Genomic DNA, 22,559 nt, shown 5'->3' on the forward strand with positions numbered 1-22,559 from the left:
TAAGGAATAAATGTGCATTATAAAACATGTTTTCTTTCTATTTACTTTTTCACTGCAGCTCTGTCGCATGCTGATCTTGTTTAGGTAAAACACGCTCTGCTCCCCTTGTCCTTCCAAATTTGTTGAATGACTTACCTGACCCACTGTCTTTCATCCCAACCTGTAATGACCCTCTTCATTAGGACTTCTGCCTCCTTCAGTTTACCAAATCTACATTCACTAACTGACAAATGACCTACTATTAGCTAAGTCCAAGAGACACTTATCCCTTCTCATATGTTTTGACACCTCTGCCACTTTTAATCACTGTCTTCTTGACACCATTCACTCTTTTGGCCTAAGTGACATTGTCCTTCTCCAGGATTGTTTCCTACCTCTCAGGTTGCTCCTTGTGTGTCTCTATTTCCAGCTCTTTGTCACCCTATTGGTGTTCCTTTAGGACCTATAGTTTACCCTGTACTTTTCTCTATTTACGTGTCCTCTCTTGGTGAACTCCTTTGGGCTCCAGTACCACCTCTATACAGATGAGACTTAAATCTACCTATCTTCCACTGACCTCTCACGCTGTTTAATATCCTGTGTTTCCATTTGTCTATCCTCTCCACCTGGATGACTCAACTAATCCTCAAACTTAACATGTCCAATTCTGGACTTATTTTTTTCCCTTACTAATGACACTACCCCTCCCCATATCTCACTCACAATTGACAGCTCAATGTCATCCTCAACTCTACCCTCAGTTCTCCCCTCATATCCAGTCCCTCTTGCAGTCTTGTTGCCTCCTACTGGTCAAACATAGCCAAAATTAGCTCATTCCTCATATTTACCACCTTGACTGCTGTAAGCTCATCCTCTGACTTTCCTTTCACCCAACTTTCTCTCTACAATGCGTCCTGAATGCCGCCACTTCACATCCTGTAAGCTGGCCCACTATGTAAATTCCATCACTATCTCGCCATCACTTCCAGACTTCAGCTCAAGCTTTTCACCCTAATTGACATGGTCCTCAGTAACCCTTTCACTCCATACATCTCTGGACTTGTCTCCTAATGCATGCCAGCTTGAATACTTCTCTCCCATTCTGACTAAACTATCTTTTCATCTTATAGTCTCCTTTCACTCCCAGCCCTAAAACGTCTCCGCTCTGCTCGCTACCTATGGAACCCCTTGCCTTACCCTATCAGACTCTCCCCCATCCTACAATCTATGAAATGCCTTGCCTGTCCTAGCCCCTCCTACCCTCTAATGTCCACTACCTATTCTTCCTCCATCCAGCATGTCCACTCTTGCTCTATCTGCAGCTACTGTCTCCCCTTACCACTGCCCTCTAGAATGTAAGCAACTCAATGTCTCATTTTCTCACATACATGGAATTCATAACTGGAATTGCTAGCTCACAACTATCCATGTATGTGTTTTAATGCTTAAGTGCATTTGTGTATTTGTTTATTACATTCATATATGTCACATGTGTAATATGATTGTCCAATGCTACAAAATCTGTGGTGCCCCATAACGATGACGAACCAAAAAATTACATAATTATTTCTATGTAAGTCATACTTGACAGTATCTGTATAGAATGTGATAATCATAGATATCTCATTTAACACCTAGAGGGAAACTTAACTTAAAGAAAATCACCCTCACATATCTTTATAGAAAATATTGTCCCTCACCTTTACTCCATGTTATTTAATTTATTTAATATGGTTCATGTAGTAATAAAGCATATTTCTTCTTTTACAGGTACTGCTGCAATACAAAGTCAAAGGATTTCACAAGCCCATAGTAATGGAAGTGAAGATATTGTTGAAGACAAAAATCTTGGTAAAAATTTCAAAGATTTTCCATTGGCACTTTGGGTAAGAAAATACTTGTCACAATGTATAAACAAGTAAAATCATGTACACATTTACAAATAATGTTTTTTTTTTTAATACAGTATAAGAATACTAGTAAGTTGCTTTACTACCAGTACTGAAAAAAATAATTATTATTGTTCTTGACTTATAAGGTGCCACAGTGCTCTGTTGCACCGGACAGTTGGGCAAATTGGGCATACATAATATCAGGAGTCAAGTGTAACACTGAGGCAGGAGGCTTGGGTAACTGAGGAGATTGTGGTGTTGTTAGCAGTGATGGAGATTTAAGTGGAGGTGGGGACTCTGGAAGTAGGGAATCCATATCCGAAACCAAAACAGAGGGGTCAGCACATATCTCTAGTTAGAAACTGATCTCCATAGCTTGATACATCTACCCCCTGTGTAACGCATTCAGTGCCTTATTCAGCAAATTTTGTGGTCAAACCTCCAAAAATGCCTTCTATTGGGTAGCGCCTTTAGATGGCATTACCCAAAAGAAGCCTATGGGCTTCTATTTGCATTTCCCCTATAGAGGTATCCCACCAGATTCCTCCCTGCGCCCACCGTGGCGCGTGCAACACTCGACACATGCGCAGAAGGACTCTCGAGTAATAAACCCGTAAGTCTTTCTACTGGCAGAGCTGTCCTTTGTGAACTTCTTCAAGCATACAGCCTTAGTAAATGCCGTTATGCTTGCGGTGAGTGGTGGGATGCATCAAAATGTGATACATCATACATCCCACCCATTGTGTTTTTCGTGGATTTACCACTCTGAAATTACTGGCATGTAAAGTTTGGTGAGCTCTGCCCTTCCTCTACTTCCTTTGCTACTACCTTTCTGAAGAATAAAAAGTTTCCATTTTAGCAAGACCTGGCCCAACTTGGACACACCTAAAACAATCGTGTTATTCAACTCAGCGTTCAATACAGTTTAGCCATACACATAAAATTTACAAAAATTGTATGATATCCTGATGTTTGATCCAAGAAAGTGGATGACTTCCAGGTTTAGTGGGGACTTCTTATGAGAGAGCCGTTTTCTCCCAAGACATTTTTGTCAGGTTACGGCCTAAGATCGGCCGTTACTCACCCCAGCTCCGACTTCCTCTGATTTTTTGAGCGGGCAGACGACAGGTGCGGCGGTGAGTGACTGGCTGAGGATTATGCCTTAGGTTCACTTGGACTCCCATGTGCCACTCTGTGACTTGGTTACTGAGGTTGCCATCATGGGCGCAGCCATGATAGTCTTCATCAGCTGACTGACCCTTCATCCAATGGTAGCATGGTTGCTGTCAGCTGACGCTGTCCTCCAATGGACTGCTACCTTAGGGTATATAACTGGGCTCTGGACAGCAGGAAGTTGCCTGTACAACGTCCTTACTACTGGTGTCTGCTTGCCGTCACTTCGTTCCAGGTTCCTTTTACTTCTTCCGCTCCTGAGTGTTTTCTAGTCTCTCTCCTGTGCCAGCGGTGCATCTGAGTTCCCAGCCCGTGTACTCAGTCCAACATCCGAGCAAAACTACAGCTGTGCGTCTGGGTTCTCAGCCCATGTACTCAGAATAACATCCAAGTACCATTACAGTGTCACTCTCCTGTGCCAGCGGTGCGTCTGAGTTCTCAGCCCGTATACTCAGTACAATATCCGAGTACAACTACAGTGTCACTCTCCTGTGCCAGCGGTGCGTCTGGGTCCTCTGCCTGCATACGCAGTACAACATCCTGATACTGCTTAAGTGCCACTCTCCTGCGATTGTGGTGCGTTTAGGTCCTCAGTGGGCCTTTTCCTTTGCCCTTCAGTGTACTACACCTGGAAGTTTTTTTTACGGTGCCAATACAGTACCAGAGAGGTACAGAATCCTTGCTAGTGCTACTCCCAGAAGTACATCCTCCTGGGCCTCATCGATGTTATCGCCCTCCATTTCCCACTTGTATCGGATACCTGACCAAAGGGTCGTGACCTGCTTGCTGGGTGCAGCTAAACCCATATCCCTCTTGGAGGAGTCACTGGTGAACACCTCTCAGCAAGTTAGACTCCGCGCCTTTGGTCAGGTCTCGTCAACATCCGATACTTGTGGATGAGGAGGACATACATCCAGGCCCCTCGCCTCCGATTCCTTCCTCAACCTGGGACCTCAGCTTTCAGCTCCTCAGTAGGAGATCCTCCTGAGTCGAACGTGACAATTTTTCTGTCATACTCAATAATCTGATCAGTGTAGAACGGATTTTGATCAGGAATAGCACTCATTTTTACAATAACATAGATTATTAAAACCATACTTGCCAACTTTTAATGAACCTTTTCCGGGAGCAGCCCGGTAATCTCGGCTTGGGGGGGGCAGGGCCAGGCTACAGCTGTCATTAGGCCCTGCCCCCTTTACTGGAAAGCCCGCAATTCATGGGTCCGCAAGGAGGAGGTGGGGCTAATTAACGCGATTCGCATCGTTTAGCTCTGCCCCTGCATACGGACCTGCAAATCTGTCCTAAAATCTCCCCATCCTGCCCACTTCACTAGGAAGTGGGCAGGATGCGGGAGATATGCCTACTCTTTCAGGGAAAAATTATAAGCCTCCCGCGACTCCCTGGAAAGTAGGCATGTATGATTAAAACAGTATTATTACCAAGCACACATAACACATAAATGATGCAGCCGAGTCTAAAATTAAGAAGGTCATCTGCCTTCCCATACATCAGAAAATATATTTAGAACCTACCAGCGCTATTTTCACAGTCCTCAAATAGGATAGTTCCCCAATTCTGTAGATTGGGGAACAGTAAATCAATCTCCAACCAGGTGTATGGTATATACTGTAGGACAAAGAAAAACTAACAAAAGTGTGATACAGCATACTATAATTGTAATTATAAGGTGGTAAAAACAAATAATCACACTCACATCTTGTAGATTATAATCATGCCTTCAATAAACCATACAGCTCCTCTAAATGTGATGTTCTATCATCCTCAGTTTCATCATGCAGAAGAGAGACTTCAAAATAGTGTGAGATTGTAATGAATATGTACTATTAGGAAAAATGCACACACATTAATTCCATGTGTATAAGACCACCAATGGAGTCACAGGTCGGGACGGCCTTTTAATCTTCACAAAGTCTTTAAGGGCCCAATCTAAAAAAAAAATTGAAAAAGGGTGTTTCTCCCCCTTTTTACATTATTTAAGTTTCACTAAATGTATTAAAGGGCTTTTGGCGCATGCATGGAACCACTCTGAGTATACTTTGCGAAAAATAGTCTGAGAAGAAGAGAATTTGCAGGGTCAGAGTTTTCTTGCAAGCTCTGTCCCTATATACAACATTTGATATATCCAGGCGATGTATTCAAATATCGCTTTGTGAATCCTGGAAAATTTAGCACATCACATCACATCTGGGATGTGGATTGTGATAAATAGGGCCCTAAATATTTTCTGTTCTCTGTGTACAGCACATAGATGAGGGAATAAATAGAATCCAAAATGGGGCCATATTGTAGGTAGAGTGTACCAAAAAATCTCCTGGTTGCACAGTGGTTAACATTGCTGCCTCACAGTATTGAGGTTAGGAGTTCAAATCCCCCCAGGATCTTGGGTGTGTGGAGTTTGTATGTTCTCCACATATTTGCGTGGGTTTCTTCTGGTTGCGCAAGTCTCTTCCCACAGACCAAAAAAGATACTGGAAGGGTAATTCACTTCTAATAAAACTAAACCTAAGCGTATGTGTGCTTGTGTGTTAAGGAGCTTCGTCTGTAAGCTCCAGTAGGACAGAGACTGCAAATAAACAATAATAATATCCAGTAAAACAGAAGTCCTAAGCATTCCGAAATACTGTATAGATCTCATACATGACTACAGTAACTGAGAATTTAAACTACTGGAACATAAAGCCTTCTTTGTATTCCTGTAATTTATAAGACAGAAATAATGCCAAAGATTTTTATTTCATTTATTAACTTAAGAAAATAAAGTTCACTATCCAATATGTAGTATAGTCATTTAAGTCTCTGAATTTAAATTGTACAACGTGGTGTACTTACTATTACTGTACTGACAAAACTTGATTTTTTTTCCTAGCTTATGGTGAAAAACCCTGTTCTCATGGCTCTAACATTTTCCAGCTGTGCCGATGGATTTATCACTACTGGTTTTGCAGCATTTCTTCCCAAATTTATTGAAAACCAATTCTCACTAACATCAAGCTTTTCAGCAATTCTAGGAGGTAAGCGTCCCTGTCCTAACCATGCATCCTTCCTAATCTTCCAACCAGCATCTTTGTGTGACTTTAAGCCTGTTATGTGGGATGGGATGTGGTCATAATACCGACAGTCGGTATGCCGGTGATTGGAATGCTGGCGTCGGAATCCTGACACTTGTCAGAATCCCGTGGCCTTCATCCCGATGGTAAGTATTGGGGATAAGGGGAGGGTTAGAGTAAAGGACTAGGGGAAGGGTTAGGGTTAGGCACTAAGGGGGAAGGGTTAGGTTTAGGCACTAGGGGAAAGGTTAGGTGTAGGGTGCGGGGAGGGAGGGTTAGCGTATGGATACTGACAAACAGGTGTCGGTATCCTAACCCTGTCGGGATGCCGGCATCGGGAATCTGACCACCGTACCCAACTCATGTTGGAGAAGTTTCAGCAAAAAAAGCATAACGTTGCTACATCGCTCTGGTGCGTTAATTACTTAATTATCAAGGGTCATCCAGCCCTGATGATGAATAGGCCCCTTGGTGTAAAGTTGCAACACCAACTTTCTAAAATGAGTTCTCTAGAAATGTTTTTATTAGTTAAAGAATTTGAACAAGGCAGGCAAGTGGGACGCAATCACATCTCATTGGCCAATGTACAGTAGGATCTTCTTACACATTACATAACAGGCTTAGTTGCTATTAAAGTTACATAACTGAGGCCTTTGCTTACATTTTATTAAATTAAACTGCTTCTTGGTTTTCTCATTATCTTCTTACAGCTACATTTTGACACTTGCAATATAATGGCTTTTCCTACTTGCTAGGATAAAACCTCTGTTGAATCAGACAGTATGTCTATGGGGCCCCTTACACTATTCCCTGGGCAACCATCAGAAATACGGGGCTCAGGACAGATGGTAAGAGCAGGATCTGCCCACTCCCTCATGTACAGACACCCCCTTGCTACCACTCTCACTCGCAGTTGTGTGAACCCCTATTAATCTTCAACAAAAATAAAAGACATAGGACATCCCTAGTAACCCAGCACAGACCCCCTCCAAAGTGCTGCCTAGATCCCCCCCCTCTGGCTGCATATACCCCGCGATCACACACCTACCTAGTGCTCAGGTACGCGGAATCGGGAGACGTTTCCGGCTGTCTCTGCGGGTTGCGCCTGAGCACGTGGGAGCCAGGGCCTTGACTTGTGCACCGGGTCTGGCGGTCTGCCTTCCAAGTTGCCCGGCTGCTGCTGCTCTCCCTCCTGGACCCTGGTGGTGTACCGCTCGCCAGGCTACTTCCTCTGCTGGCCGTACATCCTCCTTTGCCGCTTGCTGCTTCAGGACATCTGGCCCTCCAGAGCGCCCCTCCGCTGCCTGCAAACCGGAAGTGTTGGGCTGCCGGCAGGGTGATCTCCTGCGATCTCCCATGGGACCATCTCCTGCGTGTGGCTCTTTCTGGCCTCAGACAGCCCCCTGGATACACTGAGCTTCCAGCTGCCTCAAGATCTCTCATGCCAGCTGCTCCCTGCATGCACTGTGAAGTGACAGTGCTGGCTTGGCTTCTGGACTGTTAACCCTGCTCCTGCTGAGTCCTGTGATCCCTGCTAACATATAGTATATCCCTCCTGTATACCTGCTTTCCGGATGCCCTGCTTATCCTCCAGGTCTACCTAATATATTGTTACATACACCTACCCAGGATTACAAGGTGCTGCTTATTTCACAGGGGGCTTCACCATTCACCATTATTCTTTCACTATACTGACCCTGATTTTCCTAATCTGCTATACTGAAACCAGTTTTTTCCTCTGAATGTCAACTCCTGTGCACCGGTGACATCTGGTGGGGTTCTTTGATACTACGGAATTATTGACTTTTAGCATTACTCCCGGTTATTATTTTACGAGCTAGGGATTGAAGTGCAGACATCCCAGTTTCCCACTCACAACCCGGGGATGGTTTCTTTCATATGCTGATGTCGGCCTAGCCATATTCTAGCGGGATGGGCCAGCGGCGACCCTGATCGCAATATACTCTACTCACGCTTTTAGAACCATCGGTGTCCTTTTATCCTTGCCTTTTTGCCCTCCCACTGTTTTCTTTTTGCTGCATGTTTCATGGGGAGAGGTAGGAGGAGTTCTCAGATGGAACAGAGGAGACCCCAGAAAAAAGACTCTGCTTGCTCTATACCTACTGCAGATTTGCGACAGTATCTTAGATCCCAGGGCTTTGCTCAGATGGGAGAGTCATCTGCACCGGCATCTCCCAGACTTTCCCTGGCATCTAACTCTCCGTCCCGGAACGAAGATTCTTCCATGGGTCCTGACTCTGCATCCGGGGAAGGGTGAGATCTCACAGATCCTAGAGATGCTGCGGTCCATGCCAACTAAACAAGATTTTGAGCGGTTGGAACGTAGGATTCATGAGACTGTTCCCTCTGAAATTGCTTCGATTCAAGGAGACGTATCTCAACTCGGCAATCGCCTGGCCTCCTTAGAAGATTTCACCTCCGATTCCGCAGCGGCACATAATGCCCTTCGTGCGTCAGTCCTAAGACAATCGGTGGCACTTCAACAATTTCAAGACCGCCTCGATGACTTGGACAACAGGGGGAGGCGGAATAATCTGCGGATCAGAGGGTTGTCGGAAGATATCTTACCACAGGGTCTTATCGGCTTCCTCACCAAGGTCTTCAATGATATCCTGGGCCGGGATCCCGACTCTCGGGTAGAGTTTGATAGAACACATCGTGCCTTACGCCCCAGAGGAGCCCCGTCGGACCGCCCGAGAGATGTTATCTGTCGGCTCCATTATTATTCCCAGAAGGAGGATATCTTACGTAAGATCCGTCGCTTGGATGTCATAAACATCGACGATCAACAGATTCAGATCTTTCAGGATTTGTCTTGGTCGACCCTCCAAAAACTCAGAGCTTTACATCCTCTTACTGCTGAACTGCGGAGGCTCGATATTAAATACCGATGGGGATTCCCTTTTAGCCTTCAAGTTTACCATAACGGCAAGTTGTCTACCTTCAAAGATCCATCTGACCTCCCCTATATCTGCTCCACCCTGAGCATTCCTTTGGTGTCCCTTCCGGATTGGCAAGAGTCACTTTTGAGTTCTCTCCTGCCAGAACTCTCTCATCCTAACAATGACTGGCACCTGGTTTGCCGAAACCCGAAATCTCCTACAAACCAGGTCTTTGCCCTTGGCTCCCGAGGGATGATCTTCCTATATTCTGAGCCATCTTCCATACTCCTACAAGGGGACTCGATGTTCAATGTTTTTTGGATGATGCCCTGTATGGAAACTGGCGAGGTAACCCCCCTTTTTGATCCTCCTCCGATTGCATATCCTTTTAATATATTATCGTATTATTAGTATTATATTACTCATGCATATTCCAGTTAAATATTACCAATAAGCATTCCCGAACGGACACTTTTGGTTCGATCTACCTAAAAATGTTTTTTTTTTTTTTTTATGTTCTTTCTTTGTACTACAAGACACCAATTTGATTGTATCTGCAATGTTTTTTCTGCAATGCATTTCAACAGTTTTGTATGCTCCGGTTTTTATTAGGGTCGCTGTTTGTCATTACCCCAGATGACCCCCTTACTGCCCGGTTTCTCTTGGTCTCGGTCATGCTCCTCATGCCCGAGCTCCCAAGTGGCGGTAGTGTTTACAAGCTATTGTTCTGTATGTTCATTATTATGTGTTTTTTTGTTTTGTGTTGTCTTTCTTTTTCTTTCTCTTCCTTTTTTTTATTTTGACTACCCTAGTGTGTTTCCCTTTCCTGGGAGAGTTGGTGTGCTCCATCATGATCTATGTTCACTGTCACAGACGGTAGATGATGGCGGTTGATACACGAGCTACAACCATTAAAGTGGTTTCGCTCAATGTAAAAGGTCTAAATTTGCCAGAGAAAAGATCTAGGGTTCTACGTGACCTGTTTGCAGCTAGGGCTGATGTGGCGTTCCTCCAGGAAATGCACTTTAGGTCTGCTGATGCCCCTATCCTTAAAGATCGCAACTTCCCAATCTCTTTTTATAACAACAACACTAGAGGCAAATCCCTAGGAGTTGCCATTCTGTTATCTAAACGCCTACCGTTCCAAGATGTGACTTCAGTTACTTTGGAGGAGGGCAGGACACTTTTGGTTAAGTGCGCGGTATTTGGCCAGCAATATACATGTATTAATCTTTATGTCCCCAACCAGAATCAGCCGTCTTTTCTCTCAACCGTCCTGGATCGGATTGCCCCGCTGGTCGTAGGTATTCCGGTTCTTGGGGGTGACCTGAATTGGTCTCTCCAACCGGAAGTAGATGTTTCAGGAACACCTTCTAGACGCTCATTGACTTCTCATCGTAAGGTTAGACGTTCCCTCCATGACCACCAGTTGGTTGACACCTGGCGGCTCCAACACCCGGGGGACAAAGACAACACTTTTTATTCCAGACCCCATGACGTATATTCCAGACTAGATTATTTTCTACACCCACAGAGATTTTTACATTTGATTAATTCCACTGACATAGGCCTTATCACATGGTCTGACCACGCCCCCATTTCTCTGACCATTAATGAACAAATTCTAACTGATCCACGATGCAAGTCTCAATTGGATGAGGCAATTAATGATTACTTCTCTTTTAATGAGACACCTGAGGTCTCCGGGTCACAGTGTGGGAGGCCCACAAATGTATATTACGGGGGAAACTTGTCCAACTGGGTTCAATGCTCAAACGAGAAAAAACAAGTAGGAAAATTGCACTGTTCCAACACCTTAGAGTGTTGGAAACAACACATAACTCCTCCCCTTCCCCTCAAATTCTATCTGATTTGATTGAGACTAGGTCTGCCCTTAATGCTTTGCTCTTTGACGACATTAAAAAAGATTACCGACTCTGTAGAAATCGGTTCTACCAATGGGGAAATAAGCCGGGCAAGTTGCTTGCCAGAGCTTTGAGGGCCCAGAGAGCCACTTTGTATATTCAAACAGTCAAGGACTCATCGGGGACCCAGCGTCATCTTACTAGGGATATTGCAGACACATTCCAAGCTTATTACACCAAATTATATAACCTACGGGACCCATTGTCCCTAGAATCTTTAGCCTCCTCTCAGGACTTTGTGGCCCAATACCTTCGAGAATCTGGTCTTCCTAGATTATCAGAAGAAGATAGCGCCTGGTTAGACTCTCCATTCTCCCTTTTGGAGCTCGAGACAGTCCTTAAAGACAAGCCTTCCGGAAAAAGTCCAGGTCCGGATGGCTTTTCTATAATTTATTATAAAATTTTCAAGGATTCCCTTTTACCTAAAATGCTCCGAGCCTTCAATGCTATTACAGACAAGTGTGGGTTCTCTCCTCAACTACTTGAGGCTCACATAACCGTTATCCCCAAGATGGGTAAAGACCCGGCCCAGTGTGCAAGCTACCGCCCCATCTCCCTCCTCAATACTGACGTGAAATTGTTTGCAAAACTTATTGCTAATAGAATCAAGGAGTTGCTCCCTAACTTAATACACTCGGACCAAGTAGGTTTTGTACCAGGGAGGGAAGCACGGGACAACACCACTAAAGCTATAGATCTTATCCATCTGGCCTCAGGTGGTCCTGTTCCTGTAGTGATGCTTTCAACAGATGCCGAGAAGGCATTCGATAGAATTAGCTGGATATTTATGGAATGGGTTTTGCGACACTTGGGTCTGGGTCCTGCGAGTCTCCAATGAATATTAGCACTATATGGTTTCCCTTCTGCTCGGATTAAGATTAATGGTACCCTTTCAGACCCGGTTCAGATCAGTAATGGCACTAGACAGGGATGCCCCCTTTCTCCGATCATTTTTATTTTATGTATAGAGGCTCTACCATTAGACTTAATCCTAACATCACAGGATTGAAGGAGGGTGATACGGACTATAAATTAGCTCTGTTTGCAGATGACCTATTGGCGTTCTTATCTAACCCTGTCATTTCGATCCATAACCTGATGGCCGAGTTTCATCACTTTGGTTCCCTCTCCAATTTTAAAATAAACTTTTCTAAATCTATGGTGGCGAATGTGTCGGCACCCTCACACTCTATCGCAGGGCTCAAACACGCTTTCCCCTTTACATGGCATGCCACTAGTCTCAAGTACCTTGGAGTTACGCTACATACTGATTCTTCTTGTCTATTTGATGTCAATTTTAAACGATTGCTCCTTACACTCCGCTCCGATCTTAAGGACTGGCGTACCAAGCGGTTCTTATGGCTTGGTAGAATTAGTGTAATAAAAATGAATGTGCTCCCTAAAGTTTTGTTTTTCCTACAAGCCATGCCTATACATATCCCCAAGTCATGGTTCCAAGAGCTACATAATGTCATCAGAGACTTTGTATGAGGAAACAGCAGACCTAGGTTTCAACACGCAGTTCTCTTCAGACCCAGACATATGGGAGGCCTTCAGCTGCCTCATTTTTCAGTATACTATGATGCCATAGTGTTGGGTAGGATAATGGAGTGGTCTCGGGCAACTGACGCCAAACAGTGGGTTCACCTTGAGAATCATTCTCTTCCCATTCCCATTGCGCAATACCCCTGGAGATCCAGGGTCCCAGTTATCTCTCACCCCACTATTGGCCCCACATTAGCCCGATGGTATAGATTACGCAAACTAATGTGCGTGTCGTCTACTCTCTCCCCCTTGACTCGCCTCTTCAGTAACCCTGGTTTCCCTCTGGGTGTTGCCGACAGTGCATTTGCTATTTGGAAACGTCAGGGAGTGCAGCGAGTTGGCCAGCTGATCGAGGGGAGAGTGGTGCTCTCCTTCTCCGCTCTACAGGCTACATGGGGACTCCCTCCGGCTGAGATCTGGAGATATCTCCAATTGAAGCACTTTCTACAAAGGAACGATGTTCGCGCGGCGGGATCTAGATCTTTGACTCCCTTTGAGGATTTGTGCCTGATGCCTTTGCGCCCGGCGCATTTTTTCTCCCGGGGTTACGCACTTTTGATTGAACATTTGTTCCCTAATCTTCCCAAATACGCTAAGGATTGGGAGCGAGACCTACACCTTGATTTGGAGGAGAGTGATTGGAGCAAAGTTTTTCAAACTACGTTTGCTAGCTCGGTTAGCTATTCTGTGATTGAGACACAATTTAAGGTATTGTCCTTCTGGTACCGATGCCCTCTTACGTTAGTAAAAATGTTTCCGAGGCTATTGGATAAATGTTGGAGGTGTGATTATGGAGACAGGCTCCCCACTACACATCTGGTGGGACTGCTGTCTATAACGTCCCTTTTGGAATCAGGTGATTTCTATTACTAAGACTATAGTGGGTGCAGATACCCCCTCTGATTCCTCCTTTTGGCTTCTCAATTTATTCCCTGGCCCTATTTCAATCTATAAAAAGTCCCTGTTAAAGTTTCTTAATAGTGCTGCCAAAGCTGTGATCCCGGTGCGTTGGCGTTCAACTTCTCCTCCCACGCTTAAGGAGTGGTTCACCCGTATAGACTTGTATATGTCCATGGAAGATCTCCGAATGGGCCCGGAAAGATATCAAGAGTTTATTTCTACCTGGCACCCATGGTTGGAATTTAAGTCTTCTAGTACATATTTAAGTTTTGTGGATTGAGCTCTGATTATTTACCTATTTTTTTTTTCTCTTCTTCCTCTCTGTAAAGGGGCTGTTCCTTCAGGAGCACGTATATATTTCTAATTAAGAGCCACCAGCTCACCAGCTCACCAGCCCCCCAATCACCCTCCTCTTTCTCACTTTCTCTCTTCCCCTCTTTTCTGTGTTAGATCAATATTCATTTATGTATTCATTTATTCATCTATTTTTTGTATTTTTATTTAATTGGGTTTTCTTTTCTTGATTATTGCTGTTAAGGTGTGGCTTTATTTCTATATCTAGCACTTGTTATGTATGATGTATATTTCAAACTATGATACCGAATGTATGTGGTTTTTCTCACAAACTGTTTCTTTTTTGGAAGCATAAATAACAACAAAAAATCTACCAATAAACATATATTTAAAAAAAATAAAATAAAAGACATAGGTCTAGATCTAATTAGGTGCGAGTTAGGTCCTACGAGCCATTTACAAATTTGCAATCCAGTTCCTAACTCGCAATCCATTCTCCCTACAAAAATGTGAGGACACTGGGTCTCATTCAGACCCGCTCGCAAGCAGGTCGATGGTGCCCAAGTGCGCATGCCGGAGGGAGCTCCGTCGTGCGCATGCGCGAGACCGGGCGAGCGACGGGGAAGCCGTCGCTCCAGGTCTCGCACCAAAGGGGGCATGCTGTCGATGGTGAGTGACAGCACGCCCCCTTTGGTGGGCGTGCCGGGGGCGTTGCTGCCCAGACGGAGGCTTTCCCATATGAACGCCTACCGTCTGGGTCCGGCCCCACTGACATCACTAGTGATGTCAGTGGGAGTGCTTTTGGCTCTGATAGAGCCAAAAGCACTCCTGGGCTTGCGGCAGTGAGACCCTACCGCAGGGTCTCGTCGCAAGCCGATGGTCGCGATGGTCTTGACCATCGCGACCATCTTTTTGGCCACTTGCATATGCGAGCAGTCAGGAGGCCGCTCCAATTTTAGGTAGGAGGGCCCTGATTCAGAGCGGGCGCTCGTTCAGAGCGTCCGGCTCTGAATCAGGCCCTCTGTGCATAACCTCTAGTACACTCCTCCACATCAAAAATAATGCACTTGAAGGGGTTTAACTTGAAATAGTCTTATTTGGCCAATAAAGACATGTTTCAGGTGAAATAAAACAATATAGTCCTTTTTGCGCAAAAAACACCAGGAGCAGCAACACACCTGATAGTATCACCATTACTACATAAAATGTCAAAAATACAAAAGTAGGAATATGTGCTCCTTCTAGGATAGAATCAACAAAGTTATTGTTCAAATACCATCCAGGGGTAGAGAGTATCCTCCAATAGTTCCAACTTGCTTTAACCAGTGTTTTCAGATGCCGTGTTAATTATCCACGTTCCCTTGCGACGCTCTGTCAATATGGAGCCTCAAAAGAAGAAAGAAGAGGAACTCAACATAGCATAACACCATTTTAATCACCATAAACACAACATAAAATGGGTCATGTGCAATATCACTGGTGGGTAATCCTGCGTACCAGAACAGTGCAAAAAATAGGCATATCACAAGTAGGTATATTCACAGCTGTTTCCTCCAGGCCTGGGTACCTTTGGGTACCAGAGAGGGTGACCAAAAGGACAAATCCAAGTAAAGGCTTGTAGACACCTGGAAAACTCTCTAGACAGGCCTCCTATTTGAATTCTATAACCCTTAGATCTGCATGTTTTATTCATATACAAATAATTTCTGGATCATGCATATTAGAAATACATAACAACTCTATATACAATTTACAGTGAAATACCAATTCTTTGATCAACACAATATATGTAAACCCTTTCAGCCAAGGACATTCTAAAGAATTGGAGTTGTCCTGTATATGCAGAATTAATAATAATCAGAATTGATTACTTGTTAAATTGTATTACTGTATACCTTTATCATACCTTAAAATTCCATCCTTATGACTTTAACATCAGCAAAGTTATCTATAACTTCTTCGAAATCCAGCTTCCTAACCACGTACTGCTTGATGGATAGAACTGCTGAACCTTTCAATCATTCCTGACTCTTGGTGCTTCTCAGATAGTTTTTTATGATTTATAGGGGGATGACTATTAGCCTGGAAAATTTTATTTTCCCCGATAAGACGCTGTCACGTGGGTGTTTTGGCATGTTTTCAATGTTTTCTATTGCAATGTTTTCGCCAAAAAAATGTCCGAAAAGTTTTCTCTGGTATGTTTTTCTCGCGAAAAGTGTTCTTCATAGTAAAAAAATTACTTTTTGCGCAAAAGCTATCCTATTACAAACATGCAATAAGTTTTCGAGGATTTTGACTGGATTTTTTGCAAATTCATTTCACCTACTTGGACATGGTGAAAAGTGAAAATAAATGTGTACAATGTGAGATCTCAGTCCGTTTTGGTTTCTGTAAGCAATTTTGAGAATCAGCATGTCATTACTTTTTATTTTTATGGTTTTTCAGACCTACAGCACTGGTTTATAAAAATAAATATATAATAATTTTCTCCCATGATGAACCTCCTCCAATTGACAGGATGTTGTCCCTCCTTGCTAGGGACTTTAGGGAGAAACACAGCTTTTGTACAGTCAGCTGCTAAAAAAAACGTGGAGCCTTTTACTGACACTATTTGGATGTTTATGCTCCAAACTAGTGTGGAGGGCGAGCTGGACATGGCAGAGGAAGATGGTGCTCAGGCAGTCGCTCCATGTGATGAGTCAGTGTGCGTTTTAATTCCACATCCACGCCAGTATCATGCTAAGCGCGTACTGGACTGTCTCTCCGAGGTGGAGGTGATACCATATTATCGCTTATCCACTCGTGCAATCTATTCACTGTATGATCTGTTGGAGCCCAACTTGGAACCTCGGGTCCCCACAAATCCCACAAAGGTTTCTTTGGACCATACGGTGGACTCAAAATAAGGTGTTTGAGTCAGGAGCAGATCTGATGGTGTCAATGTTCCTGTCTCGTCTCGCTGTCCAGATGGACCCCCTCTGAGGAGCAGCTTGGTCCTTCCTTGGATGTCTTGGTTCTTTCCTTCATGCAGTATCCGTCTCTTGTGTGGTTCGTCATTTCTTTGCTGCCATTTCTTCTGTGGAATCAAAATAATTTATATTTTTAAATGTACATTTCCTTGTGCTAGCCAACTTTACAATTAGCAAATCATCTGTGCCCCATTGCACCCACAAATCACACAAGGCCTGCTTTGCTGCACTGCCGATCCTACAGACCTCACCACGGACTGGATCCCAGATGGTCTTGCTTCTTCTTCTGATCCTTGCACTTGTGGTGCTTAAAATTCGGAAAATATCCCATGCCAGAGCTTGGTTGGTTTCCTAAAATAAATTAGAGAAAAAGTTAAATAAAAAAAAAACACTAAGAAAATTTGAAGAAATAATTACCTCTCCGACGAGTGGTGCTGGCATCATGGCTGTCAAACATCCCCTCCACGCCGACAACCATCATTGATTAATCTTCTCTTCCCAGGTGAACCATTGGATGACAAGTGCAGGTTCCCTTCTGGTTCCTCTTTGGTGCTGGTTCTCTTTTGTTATTTTCTTCTTGGTACATCATCGCCAGTCATTGTACCACTTCTTACACACCTCAGGGTCTCGTCGTGTTCCAGAACTGGCGGTGACTCTTGCTGCAATGGCCTTCCAAAGGTCCCTCTTGTCCTTTGACGATGTCTTCTGAGCACAGAATCCAAACAGTTTGTCGTAGTGCTCATGGACACCATCAATGATGGCACAGCAGATCTAGTTGTCTAGTCCCACTTGGCGCTTGTCTGGACTCCTCTTTTTCAGACGAACTATGTTACTAATAATACATAAATAATACAATTTAGGAAAATGGAAAGGTATGAGTGTGGGTATAAGATAGTGAGTGTGAGTGTACCTGGGTATGTGTGTGTGTACCGAAGTGAGTGTGAGTGTACCTGGGTATGTGTGTAAGTACTTGTATATGTGTGTAACTGTGATGTAAGTGTACGTAGGTTAGTTTGAGTGTTTCTATGAGATTATAACAAAGTGGGTGTAAAGTGAGGTGTAGGTGTAGATTTACCTGTGAAGTATGGTCCCTCCTGGCCTAGTGCTGTTTCCACCTCTGTCCATTAATCCCTCTGTCTTGCTGCTTGTTCTTGCGTAGGCTGCCACCCCTCATCCACGACCAGAGATTCTTCGGTGGAGTGGTGCGAGCCGGTTGCACGAGGTCTCTTTTCCTAAAACATTTCTGCTTTTCAAATCTTTAAAACATTTTTTTTAAATAATAAAATATATGCAAATAACAATTGAGACCTAATATAATGAATGTCCTTTAGTGAGGTAATGGGTGGGCACATGGGTGGGGGGAGGCTCTAGGGTGCATGGGTGGCCATATGGGCACATGGGTGTGGGGGAGGGTAGGCTTTAGGGGAGTATGGATTGCCATGTGGACACATGTGGGGGGAGGCTCTATAAGTGCATGGATGGACATCTGGGCACATGGGTGGGAGGAGGGAAGGCAATAGGGGTGCATGGATGGCCATGTGGACATGTGAGAGGGGGGAAGCTCTAGGGGTGCATGAATGGACATGTGGGCACATGGGTGGGGGGAGGGTAGGCAACAGGGGTGCATGGATGGCCATATGGGCACAGGTGTGTGGGTAGGGGGAGGCTCTGGGGGTGCATGGGTGGCCATGTAGGTGCATTGGTGGGGGGAGGTTTTGGCAGTAGGGGTGCATGGGTGGCCATGTAGGCACATGGGTGGTGGGGAGGCAACAGGGGTGCATGGGTGGCCATGTAGACATGTGTAAGAGGGGGAAGCTCTAGGGGTGCATGAATGGACATGTTGGCACATGGGTGTGGGGATGGTAGGCAATAAGGGTACATGGATGGCCATATGGGCACAGGTGTGTGGGTAGGGGGAGGCTCTATGGGTGCATGGGTGGCCATATGGGTGCATTGGTGGGGGGAGGTTATGGCAATAGGGGTGCATGGGTGGCCATGTGGGCACATGGGTGGGGGGAGGCAATAGGGATGCATGGGTGGTCATGTAGACACATGTAAGAGGGGGAAGCTCTAGGGGTGCATGAATGAACATGTTGGCACATGGGTGGGGGAAGGGTAGGCAATAGGGGTACATAGATGGACATATGGGCACAGGTCTGTGGGTAGGGGGAGGCTCTATGGGTGCATGGGTGGTCTTGTGGGTGCATGGGTGGCCATGTTGACACATGTAAGGGGGGAAGCTCTAGGGGTGCATTGATGCCCATGTGGGTGCATGGGTGGTTGGAGAGGAGGCTGTAGGGGTGCATGGGGGGTAGCTATAGGGGTGTAGTACAGGGGTACTTACCTAAAAGAACAGAAATAAGTGCAAAATGATGTGTGTCTCTCCTCTCCTCACAGGCTCCTCTGCTGCTGTCTCTCTGCTCTGTCTCTTGCCACCAGATAGGGGTGTACTCGGCAGAAACAGATATAGAAATTGATCATAAAACAGTGCAACAGCCACCTCTCCACACTGCAGGCTGATCAAAATGGTGGCTGGGCAATGACTAGGTAGCCCTTTAAATATGCGAAAAAAACAACGGGAATGCGAAATGTCACCACCCCCTATCTGCACGATTAGACAGTTTTCGGAAGGATACCGTGATAAAGTGAAGCAAAACTAGGTGGTTTTCTCGTGATGATCGCGAACACCGGGAACTTGCGAGAATGCAGTGATTATTGCGGCTAATAGGTTATCCCCCTAAGTTTGGAAAAAGAACGCTCCAACAATCATCAGTAGAGATCAAGACAGTCAATACTGAGGGTTGATGTGATCCCCAATTACTAACACGTCACTTCATACCCAGCAGCATCTGCAGGTATTAAACCCTCCTCCAGCTAGTAATCACCTATTTGTCTTGAACCCTGTGGCTCGCTCATCATCTCCATCCACAGCAGCAGCAACATCCTACATACCCGGGCTCATTTCCTCCTCACTCAGCCCGTCATGTGGTGGGTGACTGGCCAATCACCTTTCTCTGTGCTCTGTTACATTCTGGCTACTCGCAGCAGCAGCAGATGGGTGTTGGGTGCGTGCTCCCACGTGAGTTTGGGGACCGCCAACTTCCAATCACTACTGCACTACTCCAAGGATCCTTAGGACGCTCGGAGCGGCTGTACAGCCTGGAGGGTGCGCGGCGGTGTGTCCCCTTCACCTTGTGAAACCCTGAACATTTGCCAGTCTAGCCATCCTGTAGTCACTGGTATGTAGAGGTCTTGCATTGATGGGAAATTAGTTTTTGAGCTTGCAGATGAGAGTTAAAATTGTTTTCAAACATTTTTCAAACTTGTATAAAAACACTGGAAAATCACAGACATTTTTCTGTGCCCCAAATAACTTTTAAAGCTTTAATTTGCTGAAAAACACTTGCTTGCTATAATTTTTCTACCATTAACAAAAAACTGTTAAAATCAGCCATGTGACACCTTTTAAGAACCTCCAATACTTTGCTTATGGCCAATAACAGCCTTCTATATGGTCCTGAGGTTAGGTTCTATTTACCCCATGTTTGCAGCTCTAAAACCTTGATTCACCATGGAGAAATACTAGCAGTTGTGGCCCGGAGGCCAGATGGAATAGAGGGCAGCAAAGAAAGCAAATAGTGTAATGTGGGATTTGGAGGCTTGTGGGGCCTAATGGAGTGGATGGAGTACACTTGGGCTTAATCTGGGTCCTTCACTCAAGCAACCTCATGGTAGTAATGTGCCTCTGGTGAAGTGGAGGAGATACCACATGATGTGAGGTGGTGTAAGACCCTGAAGTGGTGCAGCCACCTATGCAGGAGGGACACAGGGGTGTTTTTTCAGGAAGAGAGAGAGAGCGATCGCAGGGGAGGGGGGTGGTGAGAGCTGGTGGCACATGCCCGGTCACACTGTTAAGGTATTTTTTTGTAAAAAAACACCCTAAAAAGTGTGCGAAGAGGATTCGCAGCGACAGAGCTTTCTCACAAGCTCTGTCCCTGCATGTGATATTTGAATATATCTTAGCACATCACATCCACAACTGAGATGCGGATTGTGAAAAATAGGGCCGTTGGGGTCTATTTATATAAAAGCAGATGAAAATTTAAATTTTCAACTATCAATTATAAATTAAAGGGTCTATACATGTAGATTTGCTGTACCGAATTGCTACTTTTCACTTTAGATCGCATCAGTTCGATGTATCAGTTCATGTATAATTACCTTTTTTGCAATGAAATGTGGTATTCCTTGGTGCGGTCTGGTCTTCTCTGTCTTTTCTGAAAATTTTTTTCAATACTTTTCAGCATTTTATTAGCTGCGCATGCTGGGGGTAAGGTAGGGGCAGAGTAGAGGGGCATTGGCTGGGGCAGCGGGCAGTCAGGATGGAGGTGACATATGCTGGGTTTCCTTACAGCAGGGGTAGGAGCAGATTGGGGGGGAACTGGGGCAGCGGGCAGTAAGGACGGAGGTGACATGTCATATGCATATGTCGGGTCACCTTACTATAGAGGCGGCAGGGGTAGGAGCAGAACGGGGGGAGACACTGTGGTAGCTGGCAGTCAGGACTCAGGAGACCCGCCATATGCTTATGTCCTGGGCATCTCTGATTGGCTGCTGTCAGTTAAGGGGGCATAGAGAACAGGGAGAAGGCAGGGAGACGGTGGTCTTCACTGCTATTCTCCCCTAATAAGCAGAGCTTTCCGTGATTCTATGAATCGCTCTCCCCATATTACTGTATGGGGAAACGATAGCTGCACTAGCCAGAGGAACCGCTGGAGAAATGTGAGATTTCTCCATGGTAAGCCCTTCTATGAATAGGACCAAGCAGTGAAATGCCCTGTTATCACTGATAAAGGGCTTTTCATTGCTACATGAATAGACCATGTAGCAATGAAACGCAGGAGATATCACTAATATCTCCTGGTTACAATCTGCCCCGATAATTTCCACACTCCCCATACTTTAGTATAGGGATATAGAAAACATGTAATTCATCAAGTTTCAAAAAAAGCTTTGTTTTCGGAACTTGATAGTGAAACTGTACACCACTCTGAGATGGCGTACAGCCCCCGAATGTGATCACAAGTTGCCATTTAGACAGCAGATCTCTCCCTGCTTTGTCTTCTTGTGCTGTGGCTTGGGGCTCCTCCATTGTCCATCCTCCCCGCTTCCCTCACCGCTGCTGCCACTTGTGCCCCTTAATTGCCCCCCTTTGAACTTACCTTTGTAGGGAGCTCCAGCAACACTGCTCCAGACAGTCCCTGCACTTCACTCTGAACACTGTCACTGACTCCCGTCTTCTTGGTGATCAAGAGTTTCGCATGCACCGCCTGAAAAAGTCTGCAGTGATTCTCGGGAAAATGAGCTGCAGGTGAAAACTATCTCACTTCAAAGTCTCTGCAGAAAGATCAGTGAAATTTTAGTAAGGAAAGAATGATGAATGGCACTGATTAGTTGAAAACTAATTTATCTCTAGTGAGATCTTTTTCTTGATGAATAGACCCCTGATGGTGCATACACAAGGTCAGATCTGTTAGATGAACGATCTCGTTGAACGATGAACGATATCGTTGAACGATGAACGATTTGAACGATTGGATGAATGATTTTGTAAATGATTTGAACGATTTCAACGATAAATGAAGAACAGTGAACGAAATCTGACAAATCTGACTGCAAACATCGTTATCGTTATCTGACAAACGTGAACGCGCATCGTTCATGTGTGGTTGCACACATGAACGATTTTTCAATCAGATTTGAACGATTGAATGATTTTTTAAATCGTTATCGTTCAAATCTGATGAAAAATCTGACCGTGTGTATGCACCATGAGTCTCAGTGCAGGCAAACTTTGCAACCTCATTCTACAAAAATATTACCCGCTTTCATATACTGAAATTTGGATGCT

General features: G+C 44.9%; 1 protein-coding gene across 1 annotated transcript in view; it reads left to right on the top strand.

Annotated features, from left to right (window-relative positions):
- SLCO4C1 (solute carrier organic anion transporter family member 4C1) overlaps nt 1-22,559 on the top strand; it is a 113,624-nt gene that overhangs the window by 55,419 nt on the left and 35,646 nt on the right. The window contains exons 6-7 of the mRNA XM_088444656.1: nt 1,750-1,865; nt 5,932-6,076. Coding sequence (XP_088300782.1) covers nt 1,750-1,865; nt 5,932-6,076 — 261 coding nt within the window. The remainder of the gene's footprint in view (nt 1-1,749; nt 1,866-5,931; nt 6,077-22,559) is intronic.

This window comes from Taudactylus pleione, unplaced genomic scaffold (genome assembly GCF_031769625.1).
Source record: "Taudactylus pleione unplaced genomic scaffold, aTauple2 ptg000370l, whole genome shotgun sequence".
In the NCBI taxonomy this organism is placed as follows: domain Eukaryota; kingdom Metazoa; phylum Chordata; class Amphibia; order Anura; family Myobatrachidae; genus Taudactylus; species Taudactylus pleione.